Source organism: Vipera ursinii (assembly GCF_947247035.1).
Source record: "Vipera ursinii genome assembly, chromosome: 2".
In the NCBI taxonomy this organism is placed as follows: domain Eukaryota; kingdom Metazoa; phylum Chordata; class Lepidosauria; order Squamata; family Viperidae; genus Vipera; species Vipera ursinii.
The window spans coordinates 221,787,738-221,813,491 of NC_139513.1; the positions used below are offsets into that span (position 1 = coordinate 221,787,738).

Here is a 25,754-nt window from a genome sequence, read left to right on the forward strand (position 1 = left end):
ACTTGCTTGGCTTTGTTGAATTTAATTCATTTTAGTTAAAAGCTTATTGTAATTGCTTTTCCCAGGTATATTGTTAATTACAAAAAGTCTTCTTACTTTAATATTCTTTTACAATTATAGAAAAGGTATCCCTTTTCTACTTTTGTTTGAAAAATCTTGCCAAGCTAAATCTTTAACTGTAAGAAGGAAACAAAGTTCATTGTGTCTAGTTCTAAATATATATGTAATATCTTATATTCACCACTATGTTATTAAGTCTAATTTTTGTCCCCATTCAGACCATGTATGCAACCAGCCCATATTCTGACACAGTTGTATCAGTGGATCTTAATCCCCAGCCAATTACAGAAGAGGAAGAGGGTTTGATCTGGGTTGTAGGACCAGTCCTTGCAGTTGTATTTATCATCTGTATTGTTATAGCTATTCTACTTTATAAAAGGTAAGTTTACAAAATAGTGTACAGAGAAGGGCAAGGTTTAAATGTGTTAATTGTGTTGAAAATGTTTTTAGATTTTAAAAAAAGCTTCCTTACATAAAGGACTCTTTTTAGACATCGAATAAAATCAGTGTTTCTTAACAGATGAAGGGATCACCCAGGCTAGGCGTCTCTTCTAGATTTCTGTAAAAAATATATACAAGAGCAATAATTTTTCAAGAACGAATACAATCTCATTGTCGGTGTATTTTTTCCCCCCTTAGAATCAAGAAGTAGGTTTTCCAATGTATGCTTTTGCTTGCCTTGTTTTGGTTGTATCTCTTATCAGTTGACACTGCTATCTTCCTGCTGTTTGTTCTTTTTGACATTACCATGTGTGGCTATATAAAATAGTTCCATGTTTGAGAACTGGCCGGGTGGAAAAGAAATCATGCTTTCTACCAGGGAAAACAATATATTCTTAAAAAAAAGAAGAAGATGGCTTTATTTGTTTTTTATAAGAGGCAAAGAGAGAAAAGGGAATAAATGTGATAGATTATTACTTCGGTTTCTTTATTCTGATGAGATTTTTTTTCATCTTTTCCTACAAGTAGAGAATGTTTACATCTAATTCAATAAGGTGTTAGTGACTACTAGATCTGTACCCTAATTGTAAAAGAACATATTCTGTCATAGTAACCTGCCTTGCCATTGGCCAACTAACATTCCACTTTTTTCTCTCTTTTTTTCTGCCGCTTAATAATGGAGCAGTAAACCTGACAGGTGAGATAATTTTTTTAAAAACTTGCTTTCCGTTTTCTCCGAAAAGAGAAAATGAGAAAACAGTTTAAAAATAGCTTGTTTAAGTTTCCAAACAGACTATCTGTCAGTCTAAAGGAATCCAAACAAATGAACTGTTTGGAAAAGGAAGCACACCTGAAGTTTAAGTTTTTGTTTTTGTTTTCCCAAGGGAAGATGAAAAATATAAAAAACAATAAAGGCTAAAGTGAAAAAAAAAATCTTTAAAAAAATATTCCTGTTCACTGCCCAGATACCCATTTTGTGAATTTAAGATTAAACTTGAAACTGGTCCTGGAAACCAATGTGCTCTGGTAAATGTGTGTATGCAACACTTTAGAACACGTTATACATTTTCATATATTTGCTCGAAAGTCCGATCGAAGTTGCGCTCAAAAATAACAAAAGAGGGGGCTAAACAAACTTACAGGGATTGAATTCAAAGCTACTGACTAAAAATTCATGGCCTGTAAAATAAGCTATCCCATTTATAAAATTAATTGATGCCTTCTACTATATCATCTATCCTTTCACATACATACATGTGAACCGAAGAAAAAGAAGAAAACAAGATTACATGGAGATTAAATAAATAGACAGGGAAAGAAGGCATGTTTAATATTGAAATTCCCCAGAGACAGAGCAAGGTTGAGGGCTTCCTCCCTAACCTTGGGCACAGCTAATCATATTCTCAAAGGTATCACCCAGTAACTACATCAGAAGACATTTCAGCTTCGTGTTAAATCACTTTTTCAACCACATCTTCACAGAAAAGGTGACCCCAATTTACAAGTAATTTTTTGAAAGAAAACATTCATCTCATTATCAGATAAATATAGTATAAAAAAATCAGGATGCCATAAAATAACACTCGGCATAGAGATTCTCTTCTTCGAACTTGCTTGTAAAAAAAAACCTGTTCAATCTTACATATTCACCTTTTCGGGTATTGCTGATGCTAGCATAAAATCAGCTTGCATCATCTTAAATAAAATGGTACAATTCAGAAAAGGGAGCTGTGTTGATATTAGGCAACAGCCAATAGTTTGAACATGAGCCAAAATTCTTTTCTTTAAATGGTTTTAGAAAAGCTCCAAATTTAAGATTCCATAAGATTTGGGATTGCAATAATCACTGGGCTCATTCCAGAGATGTACAAATTTGTACATGTACAAATCTTATTGAAATCAGTGCACTTGTAACATTTAATGGTAGTCCAATTGTTCTTAATTTTATCAGTATTCAGGCATATTTAATTATCTTTTGGTTGACCTAGATTCACCCCAAAAATTAAATATATACAAGTTTCATAATAGATTATTCTATTAACATAATTGTGTCATTTTCACTGATTTGACAGAACTTGATTTCTCTGTTGATCTTTTAAAATCCTAAGTGTATGCCAAAAACAATATATTAGAACTTATATATCTATGATTTGTTAGTGTTGCTTTGGCAAGAGGGGTAATGATGTCAATAATAAATAAATACGTTCTAGATTGATAACCTTAATGATTGTATTCACTTTCTTTATGCAGGAAAAGGGCAGACACAGACTCTAGAAAGAACAGTATCCCTAACAGTAAAGAAATTCCTTCACATCATCCCACAGATCCAGTAGAGCTAAGACGCCTAAATTTTCAAACTCCAGGTAATTTGCAAACATTCTGTTTTAATTATCTAAACAACCTATTGCCTAGGTGATTTTGATGTTTCATAGTTTCATAGGAGTAAATACTGTATGAAAAAAATTAATTTATCTTTGACTATGTTGCTTCTGTTGATTACTGAAGGCTCAGTTTGAAACATTTCTCTACTTCAAACTGTACTTCTTTCCTGTTGGTTTTATGCTAGTGAAATGTACCAAATTAATCATATTTTGTCTTTAATTAATGTTATTTTTAGAAGTCCATAGTTATAAGATAGACTAGTGGGGTGTTTAATGTCATTCATAAATTCAAAATAATCATGTCCTTCCTCAAATATTCTATGTACTGTCTTAATTAGAATCTCATTTTGATGAGGATTTAAAGTTCTTTAAACATGTACAACACCAGAAGGAATGAAAAAAGCCAGAGGTAATAGGAAAAAATATTTAAAAGGCTCAAGAGAAAAAGAAAGTGGTTAGTTAAGAAATAACTACGGGTAGCCCTTGACTTACAACCATTCATTCAGTAACTGTTCAAAGTTACAAGGGAACTGAAAAAAGTGACTTACAACCATTTTTCACCCAACGATTGTTGAAGCATCCCCATGGTCATGTGATCAAAATTCAGACTCCTGGCAGCTGACTCATATTTATGATGGTTGCAGTGTTCTGGGGTCACGTGATCTGCTTTTGTGAACTTCTGACAAGAAAAGTTAAGGAGAAAGCCTGATTCACTTAACAGCAATGTCACTAACTTAACAACTGCAGTGATTCACTTAACAACTTTGGCAAGAAATGTTGTAAAATAAGTCAGAATTCACTTAACAAATATTTCACTTAGCAACAGAAATTTTGGGCTCAATTGTGGTTGTAAATTGAGGACTTCCTATGTTTTATACCAGCATTGTAGCTTTTATTTTTTTTATAAAAAATACAATAACTTTCTGTACTAAGTAAACTAGCATTGGATATCTGCTATGTGAATATATATTAAATATACATACAGTTAAAGCCTACATTGCTTCTCTTTTGCCCAGTTTTCTGTTCAAAATCCATTTACTCATGCATGCTTATCACTCCATTATTTGCCTGTATGTAAACTACCATCGTAGATCAAATCCTACAGGCATGACTTTTATGTTACATTAAGTAAAGCAAACAATACTTATATACAAAAGAGGTTTGAGAACAACTGCCTGACCCATGCAGCTCAGTAACACTACAAGCTGTATGTACTCTGGATTAAATCATCCAGAATGCATTTTATCTTGTCCTGAGTTTAACCTAAAATATGTTTTCTGAGAATGAGGACAATCTGTTTTCTCAGTTTCTCAAATTTAGTTTGACTCCTTGACATATTTTTCTTTGATATGAGAATGTAAAAAGAATAATGAAGACATGATGAGTGAAAAATAGTTAATGTAAAAGGAAAGTACAAACCAAAATTGCAACAAATTATTTGTCAAACAACATTGCACACAACTGAACAACTATCAGCGTCGGTTGGAATTATTGCAGCTTTGAATTTAATGATCATTTCATAGTTTTCTAATTTTATCCTACCTCATGTCTCTATAATAAATGTCAGTAGGGCAGGAAATTCAACATAATTTGAGATTTTAAAAATCTCATACCACTTTGAGACTTTTTAATGGGAAATAATGTACAAATGTTTTCGATGAGTAAATCAACACAAGGCCTTCTTCTCAGTATTCCTCCATATAGTATCTGTGTTTTTAACAAAATGAATTGAAAATCTCTCTTCAGATATTAAGAAATTCATTTAACCAACATATGAAAAGAGAAAAGGAGAATGCAGTCAGTAAATTTGCCCTTTGTTCTTCTTTGGCACAGTAAGCATGATGTAAAGACCTCTCTGCCCATTTCAATAGGGACAAGGTCCAATCTACTACTACTACTACTACTACTATTTCTTCCTCTTCTTCTTCCTCCTCCTCCTCTTTTTCCTCCTCCTCCTCCTACTCTTCTTCTTCTTCTTCTTCTTCTTCTTCTTCTTCTTCTTCTTCTTCTTCTTCTTCTTCTTCTTCTCCTTCTCCTCCTCCTCCTCCTCCTCCTCCTCCTCCTCCTCCTCCTCCTTCTCCTCTTTCTCTTCCTTTTCAGATATTGGTTTATACTGGCTTCAAATGTCTGAATAGAACTAATATCCTAGTAAAAGTGCATGGCAAGCCAGTTGAGTTGTATCTATTCAAAGCTGGATCCAGCTTTGTATTCACAGAGGATATAGTTGAGACCATATTGCAGTGGTAGATATCCAAGTTCTCATTCTTTCTTTTGCAATTCTGTGTGATATTTATGACTACAGGAAGAAGAATTTTCAAATAATTTTCTCAGTCTCTTCTGTGAGAGGAATCTTCGCTAAATTTTGGAACATGCTATGAACTGCAGCTTTTTCATCATTGGAGGTTATCCATTATAACTTATAGGAGTTTGAACCTATTATAATTGAAAATAACAGAAAAAAAAAAACAATTCAAAAAGAAACATTGCAAAACCTGTGGTAGAAGTAACAAGAATGTTTTAATATTCTTATATTTGCAGCATCACAACTGTAATTTAATTAAAAAGAATTCAAAAATCAAAAAAACCAAAAGAAAAGCTCATTTGTAAAATTTTAAGTTATTAATTAATAAACCTATTTTTCTTAATATTAAATCAACATCAAATGAGCAGTAGGCTTCACATTATACATATTGGTGCAGTCATCTCTTGACTACATGCATACTAAAAGCTTGATTCAAACATAAGTTGTGTTAGGCGAAGGCAATTTCTTGCCTTCCTCTTAAACCAAAACCATGATCAAATCCTTGATCAGATGTGATGATTGTAGCATTTCTCTTACTTTACTTTGTTTTTTCCAGTCGTGTCCATATGTAAAGTCACTTGTGTAATGATCAAATATCAAAAGATGTAAAATGGGGCACATACGGCAGATTTCTCCCATTCTGTAAATCATTCCATGCAATTGGAGAACTAACAGGAACAGACAAGTGTCCATTTTTGGGACACGTCCATTCTCTGAGGGTGATAAATATGAAGTCTTAATCTGTCCATGATGTTACTCTACCTGTTTCTTTTTCTTGTAAAAAAGGAAAGGAAACAAAAACACCTGTCAAAAGAGCAGTGCTGAATGAAGCCAGAGGGAGAAGCCAATACTGCTGTGCCATGGGGAGCCTACTTTTTACCGAAGTTTGATGGTCTTTTGAGAGATGACATGTATATAAGCACTTTAGATAACATTTGACCTATGTATTGCAAAGCCCTGGTCGGACAGTCATCTCTATGGAACCAGACATTCTCACACACTATTTGCTGTCAAAACTAAAGTGGCCAATAAGGGATCTCCCCAGCAACCTGAATGAAAGGTAGCATCCTTGCAAGCAACCAAAAGTGGCCAGTTCTGACCATGTCAGAATCTGTGTTGTATGGGAAGCATCTCTGATTGTTCATACAGCATAAGTTGATAAGGTTAACGTAGTTGATGTAGTTTATAAAAAGCTGAGGAATTTAAGACAACATCAGGACGATATTTTCTGAAAATTTGTCAATAAGGAGCTTAACCCCAAGAGATGACATAATTTTTTAAACCCATCTTCAGTGTACCTGTTCTTAAGGTGTATTTGCTTTCTTACTTTTGTTCCCCATGGGAAGCTGAGCAAATGTGAATATTTAGCATTTTTAATCCTTAGGATGAATGGCAAGAATGCTACTACTGCTCATGTGCTTTTGTTCACGTATGTCATAGCTTCTTTATGTGCATTATAAAATTAGCACTTTCTTCAGAAACACGCACCACCAGAGAATTAGATGTAACTAGTAACTGAAGAATGCTATATCTCTAATATACCTGGGCAAATGGGATGCTTGACAATGAAATCTGATACATGCATGTTTTTGTATTGTGTGGCTTGCACCAGGGCTACATAATTTCCATTTCTGTGTTGTTTGGTTTATTTTTTTTCCTCATCTCTCTTTTAATATAATGGGGGAGTATGGAGGGAAGAAAACATTGGCATATGCTGTTCCACCCATATCTGTTAATAAAAATGCTCTTAGGATACATTGTCATGCAAATATGCATCAGCAGTGGATGCTTTCCAGATTCATAACATCAAGCCATCTGTATTCTACAGTATTTAAGTTAAAATGGACTCTTGAATGCAGAAGCCCATTACCAGATGAAATTTGTTGACCATGCTGAGTACAATACTTGGCCTTCTGCTACAGTTGTATAGCAAAAAAAAGCAAATTTCATTTTCAAGTTAATAATAAATATAACAATACTCATCTGTATGCAGTATGCTTTAGAATGTATAAATGATAAACAAACTGTGGGTATGAAATAAAAGGTAGAGAATTAAGAGAAAGAAGAAAGAAGGAAGGAAAGAAAGAAAGAAAGAAAGAAAGAAAGAAAGAAAGAAAGAAAGAAAGAAAGAAAAGCACGCACACTTGTACTACTTTTCTATTTATTTCCTTTGATGAGATTATTGTGAAATTTAAGAAAAGGCATTCATTTTATATAATTCATAAACATAATAATAATCAGATGGTTGATTCCAGAAGTGGTTCAATTTTCTTCTTAAATAAAGTTATCCCTTCTGCTTAAACAAGTGAACAAAGTGTGTACCACATTTTGATAAGAATCGAATCTCCCCTTGTAGAAGGATGATGCTCATATAAATAGCAAAATAGAGAAGGAATTCTTGTCTTAGATGCATACAATAAAAACAGTTAAAATCATGGAAGATGATTTTAACATCTTGGACTATTTATCTCTGCTAAAGAGTGAGCACCATTGAAGATTCTGTTATTTCCATATAAGCCTGCGTTTGAGGCTTATTATTTACAACTTATCTAATATATCATAACAGTGATATCTCGGTTTTCAATAATATAAAATTGAATATTGAGATCCAGTTCTACAATAATATTATCCACTAATACAGCTGTCTGGTTCTGTATGTGAAAAAATTAGAGTAGTCTGACCTTTTTGTCTCTTTCTCAGTTCTGAATGTCCACGTTGTATTGTGCATGCAGAATAGTACCTCGGTCTCTGTAAAAAAAATTGACTTGATATGATGGTGTGCTGCTGTTACTAATTTCTTTCCCATTTCCAATTGGCTTTACTTTTTACAGCTTTGAGCAGTAATTCAGTCCCCTACGCCTCCCTGATTGGCTCTGTGTCCTCCCTCTCTAGCCAAACTACCACTCAATCCTTATATGATAATAACTCTCTCCCACGATTCGCTCGAAAAGGTCTAAACATCTTTGTCTATTATTTTCTCTGTTCACTGTTTTAGATGTTCCATTATTCAACTTCCATTTCTGAACAAGCCTAGCATTTTCTTGTGCCTTTTTTTTCTTTCTATATTGTGTCACCGGGATGCTCGATCTGGATTAAAAATGTGTTGGCTATTTCAAAAAACAAACCACCCAGAGTAAATATTCCATAATGAAGATATGAGAAATATTGAAACATCTTCCAAATCAATAAAAATATTGTTTATTTTCCTTTCTGAAAGTTGTTTCCATAATGTGTGGGCTTCATACGCTTACCAAACAATCGAAAGAACTGTTATGTATCTAATTAGTTTTGCCACATCATATTACGTTCCATAGTGCTATCTTCAGTGCCACCAGCAGGATTTAAACGACATGCTGGTGATGACCTTTCTTTCATTAAGCCAGGAGTTCTTTTCACCCTAGTAAGAACATGGCAAATGTAATTTCTACCTTTATATTATCATTTCCTGATCATGACACATAAAGCTGTGTAGCATCATGCAAACTGGTTTTTGTAGAATACATCTTTCAGAGTTGCAGTGGTGAAACAGCCTGACCTGTGGAAAATATGGCTTCCAGCTTGAGCCCCCCACTCCTTCTTTCAGTTGCCATCTTTCTTTTGTTTACACATAATGTCCATACACCTGGGGTTTACTAGTTTAAAAATCTAGCCAATTTTATGTCTCCGTACGACAAGCTATTCTAGGCAAGCTTACAATATGGGAACTACATTGAATGGGTGAAAAAGTCACCCCCACCCCCACATCAGCAGTTGAAAAAAATATACCCATTTGAGCAAATACTTGTGGATTTGCTAAAATCTTTAGCTGGCAGATCATGCTAGTTGACCCCATTTCGCCCCTTTACCCTGTCTCCAATTTACCCTGTTGGTTTTCTATCCCATCTCATCCCATTCCATCCCTTCCCTGACCCTTCTCAATGTTCACTGTTTTTCCATCTGTAGACAAAGATGTTTACACCTGAAGTAGATTGTAGGTAATATCTGGGGGTTGATAAAGGGACGGGATTGAGATCTTTTATCTTTTCTCTGAGAAAGTAGGGTGAACTGCATGTTTGTGTTTCACAAAACTGATTCTGTACAACCCCTGCCACTACAATCTGCTACTAGTGGAAACATTTTTGAAGCTTTAAATGTCTGATGTACAATCTTGTCTTTGTTGACTGTTGTCTATAAGCTGCAGAGCATGTTTACTCTGACTATCCATAGCTGCATGTGAATGTCCTAAATTTTTTGTAACTTGTTTTGAAAAAATCATTAGATTATTCTTTGCCTTAATCAACTTCTCCAATTCTTGAAATACAACAATTACTTTAAGAACCAAGCTATTCATTTATTTCATTTCATTCAATTTTATAATTACACGTGAGGTGTTTTTTTTTCTTCCCCTGTTTTATTTTCGAAATGTCTTTTTGCAGGACCAAGTTTCTCTGGTTACCCTGGTAACCTACATTCTTCAAGTTAGTTTTCCTCATAAGTTATTTTCTCTCAACTATTTAGGACTCTTTGATTGGTTTCTCCTTGCCTTTGATTCACATTCTCTTCATCTAAGTCCAGCACCATTTCCATTTCACGCACTTCAAGACAAAAGGTTATATGTGACATTACGAGTCATTATTCAAACAGAAATGAACATAAGGTCTAACTATCTCATTCTTTGCACTTAGCTACTTCATTAAGCTTTGGCATAATACATGTGTGTGTAAATATATATATATATTTACATTATTATTATATATATAAATATATATGTATATATTCATTCTAACACAAGAGAATAGTTGTTTGGTGAAATTGCTTGATTTTTTTAAAAAAATGTTTAGTAATCTGGCTTCAGAGCTCATCTCTTCAGAGCATGTGTTGCTTTGAGTGACTAAACTATATGCCTGCTTCTGTCACCTTAAAACATCTGTACTATTTACACATTTTATAGACATTTCAATTGCTATGTTTTAAAATGTGAATATTAATATTCGTCTTTCATTATTTTTTCAATTTTATCTTTTTTCTACTTTAACAGGTATGGCCAGCCATCCACCAATACCTATTTTGGAACTTGCAGATCACATTGAAAGACTGAAGGCAAATGACAGCCTGAAATTTTCCCAAGAATATGAGGTAATGACCCCCAGGTTTCTCAATGGTTGATTCATTGGTAATTTAGAATGTCAATATTAATGGATTGGAATAAACTCTCAGTAGATACAACTTCTCTCCATACATATAAACATAAATTAATGTAATTCAAATAGAAGTCACACAAATTTTCAAGTAACACTGAATTCCTAAAGAAATGGTATACCAAGCTTGCTGAATAGAGTAAGATTTCATCACAGGTATTTTAGGATTAATTGCTTCATTATTTTCATGCTATTACGAGTATTTAAAGCAAATTCTTAACAAGTTAGCATTTTCTCCCAGAATATATTTTCAATAAGTTCATATCTTGTTTGGATAGCAAAGGATTTTAAATCTCTTTGGGAGATATTCTGTCCAAATCAGTTTCTTTTATCATTGAAATAGAATATAAATAGGTAGGAAAAAGAAAAGGGGAGGGTGGAAGCATCCTAGGAATTGGGTAAATGAGAACAATGGAAAGAAGTGACTTAGATAACAACAGCATGTTATCTTTTTCTTTTAGTATCAAGAAATACTTGGAAATATTTAACTCTTACATGTCATTCTAAAATTCTAAAAACTTAGAAATTCAGTGTTAACCACTTCAGGAATAAAATCCTGAAATAAATGCCTAACAAAGAATAAGAAAAAAAAAAAGCACAGCGTGTTAGTAATGAATGGATAAGACAGTGCATTCAGTTAAATTCAATGCAAGTAAAATTAATATATAAATACTTTGGGCAGAAATGAAAAGAAAATTCTTACATGATAATTTTATTTTGTCATATGTGTAGCTTAATTTACAATTCCATAAGAATTTAAGTACGTAATTTCAGAATTGGGTTGATTCACAGAGTAAATGTTGCCCGTAGTAAGGATTGGTATAATTATTATTACCTCACTGTTCATTAATTCATGAGTTACACATTGTAATAGTATCATGGGAAGCTATTATGAATTACCTTTTAATATCCCGTGGATTATCACTCCCAGGATGCACACAAACATTGAGAGATCATTCTCAGTAGATGTGGCTGAAGACAAGAGGGCCACATCCATTAAGTTACATTAATTATTGCTGCTTCCTGAAAAGCACAATATGTATGGGAAGCATGCAGAATTCTGGTGGATTTTTTCCCCTTAAGAGCAGTTCTATGCTGGGTCATGTTATTAGGGAAGATGGAGCTTCATAATTGGGTAGTGAGCAGTTTTCCGAGCTACTACTGAGTGACTCTTCCATTGGAAAGCATTAGAGGAATTTTTTTCTCCATATTTTTTCCCTCTACAATCCCATCAATCCCATCTACTCTCATCCTACATTGAAACTCTTTTTCTGACTTACTGCCACCACTACCACCACCAAATTTGGTCCCATTCTGTTCTTGGGAAATCCTGTTAATGAACAGACATAATCCCAAGGCTCTTTATGTAATTTTATTTCTAACATTCCATTGTATCAGAAAATAAAAATTAAAGAGAAAACCCAAATATTCAGAAAAAAAATTCTGCTGTAATATTCCTAGCTAGTATTATAGTGAACAGTAAATACTTTTCAATGCTATGATTTATTTCTGATAATTGGGACAGGTGACTAATTAACCAGAAAGCACTTAAGGCTTTAAAAGGTCCATATCTTACTTTGTAACATGAGTTATCTGCTAGGAGAAGAAAGAGTTCCCTGTAACAAACCAGAATGTGAGTATCAGACAATTCCACAAGTCAGTACAAAGGTCAAGATTAGCCAAAATGAAGAGCTGGGACCAACTCCAGCTGTTTGGAGGGCAAGGACTTGGAGGTTGTTTTATATAGCCCCAGAAGCTGGCATGTTTTGAAGTGGATCAAAAACATTATGTTTCTCTTTTCAAGGTGATGTGCTGATCATCTCCTTGCTTAGCCCTTGATAGGCACGTGTTCTTCAATTAGGCACCCTCCAGAATATACCTGCCCATTACCTGAACTTAGTCTTGTTCAGACTCATGTCCTATGAAGCTGCCATAAAGTGATGGTCTGTCAGATCTGCCTATTTAGCCTCTGACTTGAGAGGTTCAAGCAAAGCTATAACTTCACCACCCAGGGCTTAGCATATTGAAACCTGTTAATTTCACACCCAAGAAGGAAAGGCATTGTCCTCAATAAAGTTAAAATGGACTAATTGTGGCAGAATCTGCAGCTAGAGTGAGCAGGTGGAGCTAAGAGAATGGCTAGCTCGAAATCCCTGCAGGGAAAGATGCAATGAAACCTGAAACAGCCTCCCCGCCAAAAAAATTCCTGGAACCCTTATCTGGTTGTTCCAAGAAAATGCACTTCCTATAAATAGGCGAATAGCAATAAAGAAACTTCTCTGATCAGCTCACAGTGTCATTCTGGTTCCTTGCATCGGACATCAATTAAGTAACAGTTTCGTTGTCTTTATTATGCCCCAGAATTTGCTGTTTGATGCAACCACATGAATGCACTTAACAGAAGAATACAGTTTGCATGAAGTTACTGGAATGGCAATACTTACTATGCAACATTCTTCAAGCAATTAAGTACTGAACTGTTAGGTTCTTTCTGAAACAAATACAAGTGGTTACTAGAAATAACAGCTGCTAACACTAGAATACTAGTACTCCTTATAAGAAATAGCACAATGACATTTTTGTCAGCTGGCTCATCTAGCATCCTAATAGTATTATCATGTTCAACCCTATTATAAAACCCTTTAAACTCCAAGATGCAAAACTATTTATTCTAAAATATGGGTAGTTTAACAGCTTATTAATATATATTTATGCTTTCAAGCTTTCAAAATACGCTTTCAGTGCTTTGAAAGTAATGATTTTGAAACATACTGTCAGGTGACACTGACAGAATACAAATAAATTAGTACTCTATATCTATTAAGCATGGATGCCTCCTTTATTAGGAATAGTTTGATAGAAACTTCAATAAATGTTGCCTTTGGAATCCAGTTCTATTTGACCTTTACATGAATCTTTCAGTCCGTAGAGTATAAATATCTTAAGCAAGAGACATTTTAATAGCAATTGTATATTTATGTTTACAGTACTTATGTTCAGTTACTTATCGGGTAATGATTTGCTGTTAGATAAGGTCTTAAGCTTTGTCTGAAAAATAATCTCATTACTGTCAAAAATGAAAATGCAGCTTTAACATTCACTAAATTATATTGACTTGAAGGTCATGTTAGGGTTTAAAGTGACACTTAACACAATTAGCCAGAGATTTTATGCCAATTGCATGTAATTATTTAGTGTTCACAGTCACAGAGATCATGCAAACTGTGTATTTCATGAGGTATTTGTTGGTATTCATTTATTTCCTTTATATGAACTTCACAATGCTGTTCTGCACAGTATAAATTTCTAAAGTTATCTATATTTCCTTTTGCTGTCTGTTCCAAAGTATATAGAATGAATTGTCTAAACCAGCAGCCCCCAACCTTTTTGGCATCAGCAACTGGTACACGGGGAAAGGTTTTTTTTCCACGGATCAGAGTGGGCATTTTGTGTCTGCATCCTGAGGATGGGGCTTTGCTTGTTTGTGCAGCTTGTTGCTAGCATGCCGTGGACTGTTGTTGGTCCACAGGCTAAGGGTTGGGGACCCATGGTCTAAACATCTAAAGATTATCAAATAAGTTTGATAAAATAAAAGGCGCTATTTTTGGTAAAGCAAAAGATTCCATCTAAAAAAGGCTTTCAAGCTTTTTCAGGCTAACTTTAATTTTAAAAAATCCCAGAACCCTGATCAAGAGGCAAAGGTCTAAAGATAGAAATTTGGCAATAAAACTAAACTTGTACACATTGTAATTTATTTAATCAAATGTATATATTTACATGTAAGTAATTTGAATTTTACAAAAATGGATGTTCCAATTACCATCCTGGAAAGTTCCTTTGTTTATTATTTTGAAGTATGAAAAACAAACTGATATATTGTGAATGTAAAATATTTCTAATGTACAAAGATTAAAAACTGAATTTCAAAATTACTTGGGATATTAATATATCATCCAAACAAATCAGTATACAATGACTGGGATTAGATTGCTTCCTATGGAATCCCATCAAGAGTTCCATGAAAAACAGTTTGAAAAACCCTACACTATAACTTATTTTGGAATGTCTTTGATGTTTGGAAATTACTCTAAGTTTTAAAAGAAATTTGATTTTGGTGTAGAAAATTCTTGTTTGAAGAACATACCTCCTTTGGAGAGCTGGAGTTAGATACATAATTCTTTGAATCCGGTCCAAGCTCTAGTCTGCTTGAGTGATTCTAAAAATCTAAACATAAAGGGAAATGTCATAGAAAATTTAAAATAAAACCAATAAGAATAGCACAGTAAAAGTCATATATGAAAATATATCAGCTTCAGGTTCACTAAAATGAATTATGACTGAGGTTCCTTGAAACAAATGGAGTATAACATAGACATGATTAATTGTTCAGTTGGATCTTGATTATGATTAATTTCAGTTGGACTGAAGTCAATAACAAATGAAAATTGTCAGTCATGAATTACTGCATTATCTGCCAAGAAAATACTGCAATATGCACCCAGAGATCATAAAACGACAAGCCTTGTGAACCCAAGGCTTTCTACCTGCCATCTAAAATGATAAAAGAAAGTGTCATAGCTAGATGTGATATAACTACAGAGGACATTCCTAAAGGGTTTCTGCTAAATCTTCAGCTGAGGAGGTAATCTCCATAACAGTGTTGTTCAGTGGAAGTAAGAGAGAGAAGACAATAAACAAATGCAACTGGCGATCAGGATCAAAAGTTGATGAGGACCCATGGTTTTATTGACACAACTCTAGCGGAGGGCTATAGATAGCACTCCATGCTGCTTGTTAAATTTATATTGTCATCCATTCACACAAGGTGTATTTCCAAAATATTACTTCTCTCTCTCTCTCTCTCTCTCTCTCTCTCTCTCTCTCTCTCTCTCTCTCTCTCTCTCTCTCTCTCTCTCTCTCTCTCTGTTATTGCAGTTAGTAGTACTTGTTAATAATGTTTACCTATATCCCTTTGATTGCCACTTAATAATAGTAGCCAATTACTTGCCTCTGCCCTAGATCAGATTGTCTGATGTATGTATGTATGTATGTATGTATGTATGTATGTATAATAAAACTAAAGAAGCTTTTTGCAACAAAGAGGAGCACATAAGAAGTTCCATCTGCGTGGGTTGCAAAGCTTACATGACAGAGATAGCCACAACTTTAGAGTGGTCTCTCAAGTCTCAAGTACTCTAGAAGCTGCATTGAAAACATTGACCACTCTCAACTGCAGCTTCTTAACAGTTGGAAAAGAGCTGCTTCATAACCAGTACTGGGTGATGTGAAGTTCCTTTTGTAAGTGTGGGTTTGGAGTAAGTGGTTTTTGCTTTGTGTTTTCAGATCAGTGTTTCCTTTCAGAAGAGGTTTGCTATTGTCTCCCTTCTAGGGCTGAGAGGGAGTGACTGGACCAAGGTCACCCATCCAACCTCATACCTAAGACAGGATCAGAACTCCCAATTTCTAGCCTGATGCTTTAACCACTGCACCAAAATGGCTTTCTCTTAGAAGTATATACCCAGCCCTAATGCATAGTGCTGAAGCCCATGATTTACTTTCCGCCCTCTTATGTTTTATAGATAACCCTATTTAAGAATTAGGCTTTACAGTACATCGTAATGACTTGGAAATGTGTGTCTGAAATTTAGCAATTCTCCGGAAACGTTTGATTAGTGGATCTCAGTTCTGTGGTTTTCAATAGCAAAATCTGCTCAACAGAGTTATGCTGAATTACTGCAGGTATTTGAAAGGAAGAGAGGCGAGGGAAGAGAGGAAGATTGGGAACAGACAAATGGGCATGTTAGGCCAGACAGCAATTTGCAGAGAGGAAGAGGGGAGAAAAGGGACAGAAGGCACCATTCTTCTCCTACTAGGCTGCTGTTTTAGGGTAGGGTAAACCTTAACTGAATGGACAGTTGAACAAGCCCACTTTTCCTGCTGCCCTTTTCTTACATTGAACATTTAATGTCCAATTATTTATAATGAGTTCTCACATGCTTCTGATACAGTCTCAATGCTAAATATGGTCTGAAGCAGATTTTTTTTATGAACTTGTATCATACAAAGCACAGCCTTATGTCAAATATGTTCTAAATATTTGAGAACCCATTGTTTAGAATGGGCATTTTTTGTCAGAAACAGCCATAAATTCAGGTCAATTGCCAAGCACCTAAAACATGATCAAATGACTGTGTCAGAACTTTGAATTTGGGTACCTTTTTGGAGATCCATCATAACTTCAAATGATTACTAAGTGACTGGTCATTAAGCAAGGATTACCTCAGCACAATAATAATACTACTTCAGTATAAATTCTTCATTCTTACTTCATTGGCAGCGGTCTCTGCAAATATGAGCCAGCAGTGTGCTGCAGCTGCCAAAAAAGCCAACGCAGTGCTAGGCTGCATTAACAGAGGGATAAAATCAAGATCACGTGAAGTATTAATACCACTTTACAATGCCTTGATAAGGCCACACTTGGAATACTGCATCCAGTTTTGGTCACCACGATGTAAAAAAAGATGTTGAGACTCTAGAAAGAAATACAGAGAAGAGCAACAAAGGTGATTAGGGGACTTATAAGGAACGGCTGCTGGAATTGGGTATGTCTAGTTTAATGAAGAGAAGGACGAGTGGGGACATGATAGCAGTGTTCCAATATCTCAGGGGCTGCCACAAAGAAGAGGGAGTCAAGCTATTCTCCAAAGCACCTGAAGGCAGGACAAGAAGCAACAGATGGAAACTAATCAAGGAGAGAAGCAACCTAGAACTAAGGAGAAACTTCCTGGCAGTTAATTAACAATTAACAAACAACCTGCCTCCAGAAGCGGTGAATGCTCCAACACTGGAGGTTTTTAAGAAAAGACTGGACAACCATTTGTCTGAAATGGTATAGGGTTTCCTGCCTCAGCAGGGCTAGTTGACCTTCAAGGTCCCTTCCAACATAATGATGATGATGATGGTGATGATGATGCAAGTCCTGTAGGGATATTTCTGAATATTTCTGTTTTCTGATTTGGGCTTGATTCTCTTTGTGCTTTCGTTTCAGAGTTACATATGAATATACATATGAATATAGGTATGCATACAATTAAACTCAGTGACTCGTTAATATATTCCCCATTTTGTTTTCAAATGGACAAATGGCTTTGTACACAGTAGGATCCTTGTGCATATCTGTATGCAAAGGGTGTAACTTACAGATTCCTTTTTTTCTCGCAAAAGCTCCCATGCGCCTATTACTCCACTATGAAAAGAATAAGTGAGTGTATGAACTGTCCCAGAGAGACTGAAACATAAGGAAAAAAGTATGCATTAACCTAGCTGCCAAACTACAGTACATCATTTTAATGGCTCTGCTCATCCAGTTTTGCGCTGTCCATTAAGGCAGTTCTTTGCGTTAACATTTAATATTGGTGAAGGTGAAATCGTGTTCCTGGCTCTGCACCAAGCTGCTGTAACCCTAGTAGATTTACTAAAATTTGTCAGCCTCAATTACTGAATCATCAGATTTGTGATGGATGACATAAATAATTTACTAAGTGAATTAAATTTTGAGGTTTTATTTTGAAATACTAATTAGCCAGCCTAAGCAGCTTAATAACCTAAAGCAGAGTTTTAAATAAGGACATCACCTTCTCCTCAAATCATTTCATGAAACCATTCTATGCAACAGTTATACATACAGCCCTTCCAATCTGTATTCCATGTTCCCATCAGCTATAAAGGAGTCTATTGGTAAAAAATGGGTTTGGATCCAAAGAAGTATGCATACTTCAGGGCATTTTGCCTGCCTCTGTTGCTTTGTATTCCTGAACAGAATAAGGTGAAATGGAATGGAATGAAATGCAACCTCTAGCAGGTAAGGAAAATGGCATAAACTATCCATTTTCACCTGTACAAATTGTATTTTAACCCAAGACATTATCCACAAAAATTCAACAATGCTCCAGTTACTTAAAATATTTTTTTTCAAAGTATCCTAAATTAAATCAACTAAAAATAACAATCTAAATAGCTAAAGGCACTTTTAAAGCACATCACAAACACACCAAGTTAAAAAAGCTTCTTTCCCAGGCTGTATTGGGCAGCAAGATGTCATGATTAAAAAAACAATTAAAGTGACAATTAAACAATTGTACTATTGTTTTTTATTGTTGTTGTTTTTGTAATTATGATATGGAGTACATGAACATGTTGCAGGTTCCTATTCATTTCTAAATGATTTTCTTGCCTGCTATGAAAATAAAGTAAGAGTGAAGGAGTGAGTTTTCTTTTGGGTTTTAATTATACAAGCTTCTCAGTAATGGCTATGCAGTATATCATGTCAGGATGACAGATTGGACCTGCTGTATTACTAAATTCCTGAGGAATGTTGAAGCTGTGTTTTCTATAGTTAGGATATGTACGGCTGCAGTATACGATTTCACTTTAAAAAGAAAAACAATTCTTGATGAATAAGATGCTGCTGTAGAAAATGAAGGTATTTTATCCTTCGGTCAGTATCTGAATAATCCTATTACTTAAGCTTCAGTGATGTGGTTCAGTCATAGAGTAAAAGGCCCAAGCTAAGTTCCACCAAATTAGAAAAAAAAAATTCTGCAAAACCTTAGGCAGCAAAGTTAGCATAGTAGACAATATTGAATTAGTAAGACCAGGGTTAGGGTCTTAACACATTGTATGTGCTAATCCAGACATGCATATATGCATGTATATATATGGCTTTCTGTACAGTCAGATAAGCAGTATGTCCATTGGGCCAGAAAAGTTAATCATCTCTTTATTTATTTATTTCATATGGGATAACAGAATACAGCATTAAGTTGTTTTATTCATGCTGCTGCTTCTTGCTGGGAAATTCTTGTGAAGTGCAGTAGCCAGAATGTGTAGACTATTCAGTTGTGACACATTGCCTGTGGTGCACCATGAGGAGGCTAGTCTACATTGCACCTATATAAGGTGAAGAAGTCCCAAATATCTTTAGAAAAGAAATATACATCTGGAAATCTACAAGCACTATATTTCACTTCTGTTTAACAGGATCTTGAATCAATAAATTAAATATTAAATTGGCTCTCAATGTTGGTCTCTCCTTCAAACTGTCTTTCTCATCCCAAATCATATATCTAATCGCTCTTCCATAAGTGTTATGCCTAGCTGGCTGGCTGGCTATCTATTCAGTGTTCCTATTCATATTCAAGTTCATATTCAATGTATTTTATACAAACCAAAGAAGTAGTTAATATTTTGACTTACTTGGGCACTACTGTTAACTAGGTTGATATTGTAAAGTGCAAAAACCTAAACTTATCTTAGGTTTTCCCCTTGTATTTTTAAGTGGAAGGTTTTGGAAAACTTTCCACTTAGACAGACTGGGAATTATGTAATCAATTTCTGGAGCTGGAATCACAGCCCCCAAGAAAGAATGGGCTTCGAAGGCCTATCCCTAGTATTAGAAAATCCTGATGCCCTGAATTGAAAGGCTAATAGCCTCCCTCCCTCCCTCCCTCCCTCCCTCCCTCCCTCCCTCCCTTCCTTCCTTCCTTCCTTCCTTCCTTCCTTCCTTCCTTCCTTCCTTCCTTCCTTCCTTCCTCTGATAACAGCAGTTATCTTCTGCTATTCCTGTCTGCCTCAGTATGCAGCAAAATGCTCACGGCTACCCTGATTTAGGAGTAATTGCATTAATTTCAGAAGGATTCGCCTCTCAGATATGCATAGGATTCTGCTATAAAATTGAGCCAATGTTAATTGGGTTCTTACGTCAGTTCTGGTTGTTATGCTTGAAGCCTCTTACCTGTTGATGAATGGGATGATTGTCTTAGGAGTCCTTTTTGCTTTTCACTTAAGTAAAAGGGAAAATCTAAAAGGGTAAGACAAGGATTTTACATGAAAACGCTTGTATTCTTGTTGAATATAAATGCTAATGTATTCAGATCACTACTATCCTCCCTTTCTGTGAATCTTGTTTTTCCAAATCTTTTGAATAAAAATGCTGAAGAGAGTAGCAAGCATCTTTACCTAAACGCAAGAATTATGAACTGATAAACTTCCTGAAATTTTTAATAGGCCTTAGACTGATGAATACAGGAATAAATACATACTTTTTATTATTGTGTTCGCTGTGGTCACCCTTGCCAGATTTGCAAGCGTGAGAAATACAATCTGCTCTCATAAGTCATCTTTTACTTCGTGATGCTCAAGACTTAATATAGGAGAAAAATGAAATTCTGTTGGCAACCTGCCATGTTAATGTATTAGCATTCAACTATTTAGCATTCATGTTTTGCTAATGAACTATGCAGATCTCAAGCAATTGGCAAGTTTCCTGAATAGAAAATAGCTTCTTATTATGGATTCATCTGAAAGATGAAATTCGCATAGCAATAGCTGACACTAGTAAAAGAGGGTCAAATTACTCATTTTCATTGGTAGTTAATGATTTGCCAGATCCCCACCATCTATTCATTTTGACATTTACTAATGTCCTTATTATTTTGCTCCTTGTATACTATGATATAGAGGATACTCTTCTTCCAAAAAAATACTTGCATTTCAGCAGTGTTGAGTGCTGAATCCATAGTTCGGTTCTCAGCCTCTGACTGCGAAATGTAGGCCAGAGCTCCATTCTCTGGCCTGTGGGCCTGTGGAAGAAGTGAGCTGGCTGGCGGGGTTGTCAGTGCCATCACTGCAAGGTGGATGGAAAAGACCCCCCTCCCCCCAAAAAAAATAAGACCTGGTGCCTCTTTTTGAAGCAAGAAAAAAAAGACCAGATCTTATTTTTGGAGAAACATGGTATTTTTCTTAAAGCCATTTTTTTTATTTTTATTACATTTATATCCCACCCTTCTCCGAAGACTCAGGGCGGCTTACAAGCTTAGCAGTAGCCTTCATTCTATGTATATGCCTGCTTGTTAGGGCTTTCACACACACCCCAAGCGGCATTATTACAAAGTCAGCTTATTGCCCCCAACAATCTGGGTCCTCATTTTACCTACCTGCCGATAGTTGTTTAAATAAATGCTGTTCCTTACAAATATTCTCTAAATTGCATAAGCCACAACACCAGAGAGAAAAACGTATCATAACACTCTCCACAGTGTAGTAGTTTTTTCTGTACGTGGAAAGAATTTTACTTAGTTTGTGACCCCTCTCCCAGGAGCATTCAAGAAACAAGCTTTCTAATCTCATTCTTGTCCTATACTATTAAGTCAAGGACCACAGTGCCTGGCTAGATATGTGCACATAACAAGTTATAAATATTACATTTGGTATACTTTACATCTTGATTTTATTGCAAAATTAAGTATAATTTTGGATTAAGTTTCAGATAGCAGTTGATTCCTTTGTAAGGCTGTGATATTAAAATGCAATTAAGTTCTTGGAGCTTAAATAGCTTTTCATTTACACTATTCACGCAATTGGAAAAAGTTCTTTTTATGCTGTTGAGATAAATGATGCCTTCTTATTGATGTTGAGACAGCACAATATTATAAGTAAATTATCCATTTCTCCCAATTGGGAGGTTAGGAGTAGAGTTCTGATTGCAAATACTTCATTGGTTTTCCTTGAGGCATAGAAAATCTTTACCTTGGGAAGTGCTCATAGAGGTATGTTGGCCGGTGCTTAGGACTGCTTTAGAGTAGTCTGATGAACTTAACTATTTGGGGTCTTCCTCAGAAGATAAGGTGGCGTGAGGGATTAAGAATGAGTAAACTGGCAAATGTTAATTTCTAATCTACCAACCTCTCAGACCTAAGCAGTTTTGCTGCTTCCATTTAGAGGGCTGGAACATTCAGATGTACCATATTTCAGGTTTGGGGTCCCTAATAGTAGTATCTCTTTAGATAGAGCCACCATGCGTGCCAATTAAACTGGGAAGGATCAGTTGCTGAGCTTTTTTTTCTTCTTAAGATTGTACATCTTACAATCAATTTGTAAGATATGCACTGTTTTTTCTAGAACTATCAAACGTTCCTTGCGTTAATGCCTTCTCTTTTAGCCTGACTGTTCTTATGTCTGGTATAGCACTTACTGACTTTGAAAAATTCTTTGCTCTAGCACAGGGGTCTTCAAACCTGGCAACTTTAAGACTTGTGGACTTCAACTCCCAGAATTCCTCAGCCAGCCCAGTCCACAAGTCTTAAAGTTACCAGGTTTGATGACCCCTGCTCTAGCATCTCAGGCAGATTGATTGACCTTGGTTAAATGACCCTTTTTTTTCTTCTTGATCCCCAGATCTCTATGGCATAAAACACTCTTCAAAAACTTTTATTTGAAAACTACTGAGAAAGTACATGAAGATGAAATTATTCATGAAATAGATAGTTTTGGGTAAACAATGGTGTTGATTTCCTTTATCCTTATTCTTTCACTTCTTTTAGTTCAGACATGTCAAACTCGTGACATCACACAACATATCGGAGCCTTTTCACCATTGCCGGCAATGGTGTGGGCACAGCTTCCAGATGATGCGTCCGGCCCATGGGCCAGCAGTTTGACACCCCTATTTTAGTTGGCTGGTAGATCTATTATATTTCTCTGCCGTGCTGCTATAATGTACTTTATTTGCTTATGTGGGTTTTTTTTTAGTGTTGCAAATACTTTTTCAAAGAAATTACAGTAGTTCAGTGTGATACAACTAAATTTTCTGAAGAAATCCAATTGCTTATGTTAATGGTAGTTTTATTGAACGTAGGTTTTCAGAATGAATCTACTAGGAATTTTATTTAAGTGTCCTTCATTTAAATCATTAGAGTGCTCATTAAAACTATTATCTCTTGAGTTATTCATCGTTTATCAATTTTTCACATTGTAGAATGTTTCAGCCAATATAATTTTGTTCTTTGTTACAGGCTGATTATTTAGATTGAGGCAATGTAGATTAGTTTTCTCTCCCTAGACGGATCTTTGTTGGAACATGAGGATCCTACCAGCATGGAAGAAAAACAGAAGCAATATTATCAATGCACAATATCATCATGATTTTGCATAAGGTCAACTTTTACGCTCCAAGACAAGCTTTCATATATTTTTAAATAGTTTAAAAGTAACAGGAGCTTCAGAAAATAAATAACCATTTACAACAAAAACTAAGATTCCTGCTAATGATTCCACAGTCCCAGAACCAAAATTTATTATTTTTTATAATAGAATTTGTAATTTTTTGTAAAAGAAACCAGGGTTCTAGTCAGAAAAAGAAAATGGCAAATTTCAAAGCACCCAGAAAAATAGTAATTGCATATAATTTTACCAATGAAAGCAGCATAAAAAGTTATCCAGTGATTTCAACTACTACTGATGCATAGAGACATTATATGGTACAATATATGAGTGCATTTGTCTAGTATCATAACAGATGGGCAATAGTTGAAGTCATTAAAAGAATTCTCTTATTAGAACTCTCTAATATTAGGCAGAATCAAGGTTTTAAAATAACAGGTTAGCTGGCTACACCGGATGTTTAATCTCAGCATTTGATAGTTTGAGGAAACAGTCACTAGAGCAATTTTTCAGTTGTTGGACCAAGGTGCATTGTGTACAGTGTTCTGAAGCCTTCACATGGCCCATGGATAAGACAAGCTCTAGTGAAAAACCATGTGACAAGGTCTTTATATGAATTATAGATCTGTTAAATGCAATGTATTTAAATAAAATTTGCTGTGTTCTTATTTTGGGCTTGATGCAGTTCTGGATTTTGAGTCTACCTGATAAAGATTCATATTTTAATGTCCATGTTCATCAGCTTAAAAACAGGTGAAATATGTCATGATCACAAGACTAATTCTTTAAAAGGTGCTTTTGGGTATATTGGATTCATTCAATATTAGTTCTTCAAGCTGAGGTGGCTATATGACTTCCTGTGTAATAAACCTGAAACTACTTTAACATAGAATTTGTTCATTTGTCATGGGTCTACCCTCTTTAAGCATTCTTAATATGGTAGACTAGGTTCTGGTAAAAGAATTAAGATTTCAATGTGCTGTTAAATTATATTCCAAAACTTTGAAACTTATTTATGAAGAATTCCGAATTTATTTTGCTGTGAATGTTGCTTAAAAGACTGCTTGGTATACTTGAAAAAGTTCTAGTGTATCTGACATCAAAGGTTGGCTTGATGAAAAGTATATATTGACAAATTTTGAATAGGGTTATCATCAAAACAATAGATTAGACAATATGATTCCATGTGGTTAAAGTTGCATTTAACCATTTAATTTCAAGGAAAGGTGCTGGCAGGGAGAAGATAAATGTGACAAAAGACAAAAAAGTTAAATAAAAAAGATATAAAGTGAATGAGATATTTCCTCATATTATTTTTAATTTAAATTGCTTTTGTGTGATAGACAAACAGACAGAGATACAAAGAAACTAGGCTAGTTGGATACAGTTTTAATTATTATTTCAGGATAGAAAGCCATCTCTTAATTCTTAGTAGAACTGTTTATAGCAGGGTTCTAATGAGGCAAAGTTGAACATCATATCTGGGCTAAATCAATCTTCATAAAGAATTTAGGCCAACATCTTGGCACCAATAGCTTAAGGGTCATTGTAATAATATTGCTTTCTTTTCCATATAAGCTTTCCCAGATTCCTGTCCTGATCAATTAAGGTTGCCTGGTTAACCAGTGGATAGTTTTTGCTTTTGGCCTGTGATGTGAAAGACCATGTCTAGATAGTTAAACATCAATAACATGACCAATTGTCTAATTTGTGTATCCTTGGCCTTTTGATCTTAGATGTACAGTTGCTTTTTCTGTGGTCACTTCAATCGTTCAAACATATACAAAATAACAAATACATCAACTCTTTGCACCGAATACAACACTATGGTTAGCATGAAAATAACCACAAAAAATCTGTAAAAATGATGGGATACAAAGAATTGAATTTCATAATTACTGGTAATTTCTCTTCATGACACTACAGTGTTTTAACAATGCTGAAGAATTTTTGTAATAATCTAGAAACCAAATTAGATGCATTTACCCTGCAGTGCCCCTAGCCAAAATCTTTCTAGAATAGTTATTCAGAATTAATTGCCATTCAGCAAAGGCATTCTCGGTATTAATTAAAAACTTCCGATTTGCCACGTGGTCCTTTGTCATGCTTTCTGTTCAACACAGCACTAATCAGTTCCTGTTTTTGAAGATGGAGATAATTAATACTTGTCATTGCATTTTTGTGTAATAAAGGGAAAGACTCCCTTGAGTCAATCGTGACTCCTGAAGACTACGTTCATGTAATTTCCTGCAACAAAAATGGTTTGCCATCGCCTTCTATAGTATAACAACTGTTTAAAATGACAAGACAGCATTGAAAAAGCAGCCAATTTGGTCTTGTGGTTAAGGCACAAGGCTAGAAGCCAAGAGACTGTGAGTTCTAGTCCCAGCTTAG

The 25,754-nt window shown here is 35.0% G+C and overlaps 1 protein-coding gene across 2 annotated transcripts in view; it reads left to right on the top strand.

Annotated features, from left to right (window-relative positions):
* Positions 1 to 25,754, top strand: part of PTPRD (protein tyrosine phosphatase receptor type D) — a gene marked incomplete at its 5' end in the record, with an annotated part of 318,231 nt that overhangs the window by 201,839 nt on the left and 90,638 nt on the right. Inside the window, 5 exons of one of the 2 annotated variants that reach the window (XM_083352519.1) lie at positions 279 to 439; positions 1,184 to 1,198; positions 2,752 to 2,864; positions 9,600 to 9,641; positions 10,202 to 10,299. In XM_083352519.1, the coding sequence (XP_083208645.1) occupies positions 279 to 439; positions 1,184 to 1,198; positions 2,752 to 2,864; positions 9,600 to 9,641; positions 10,202 to 10,299 (429 nt within the window). The remainder of the gene's footprint in view (positions 1 to 278; positions 440 to 1,183; positions 1,199 to 2,751; positions 2,865 to 9,599; positions 9,642 to 10,201; positions 10,300 to 25,754) is intronic. The other variant, XM_083352520.1, reaches the window with a different exon arrangement.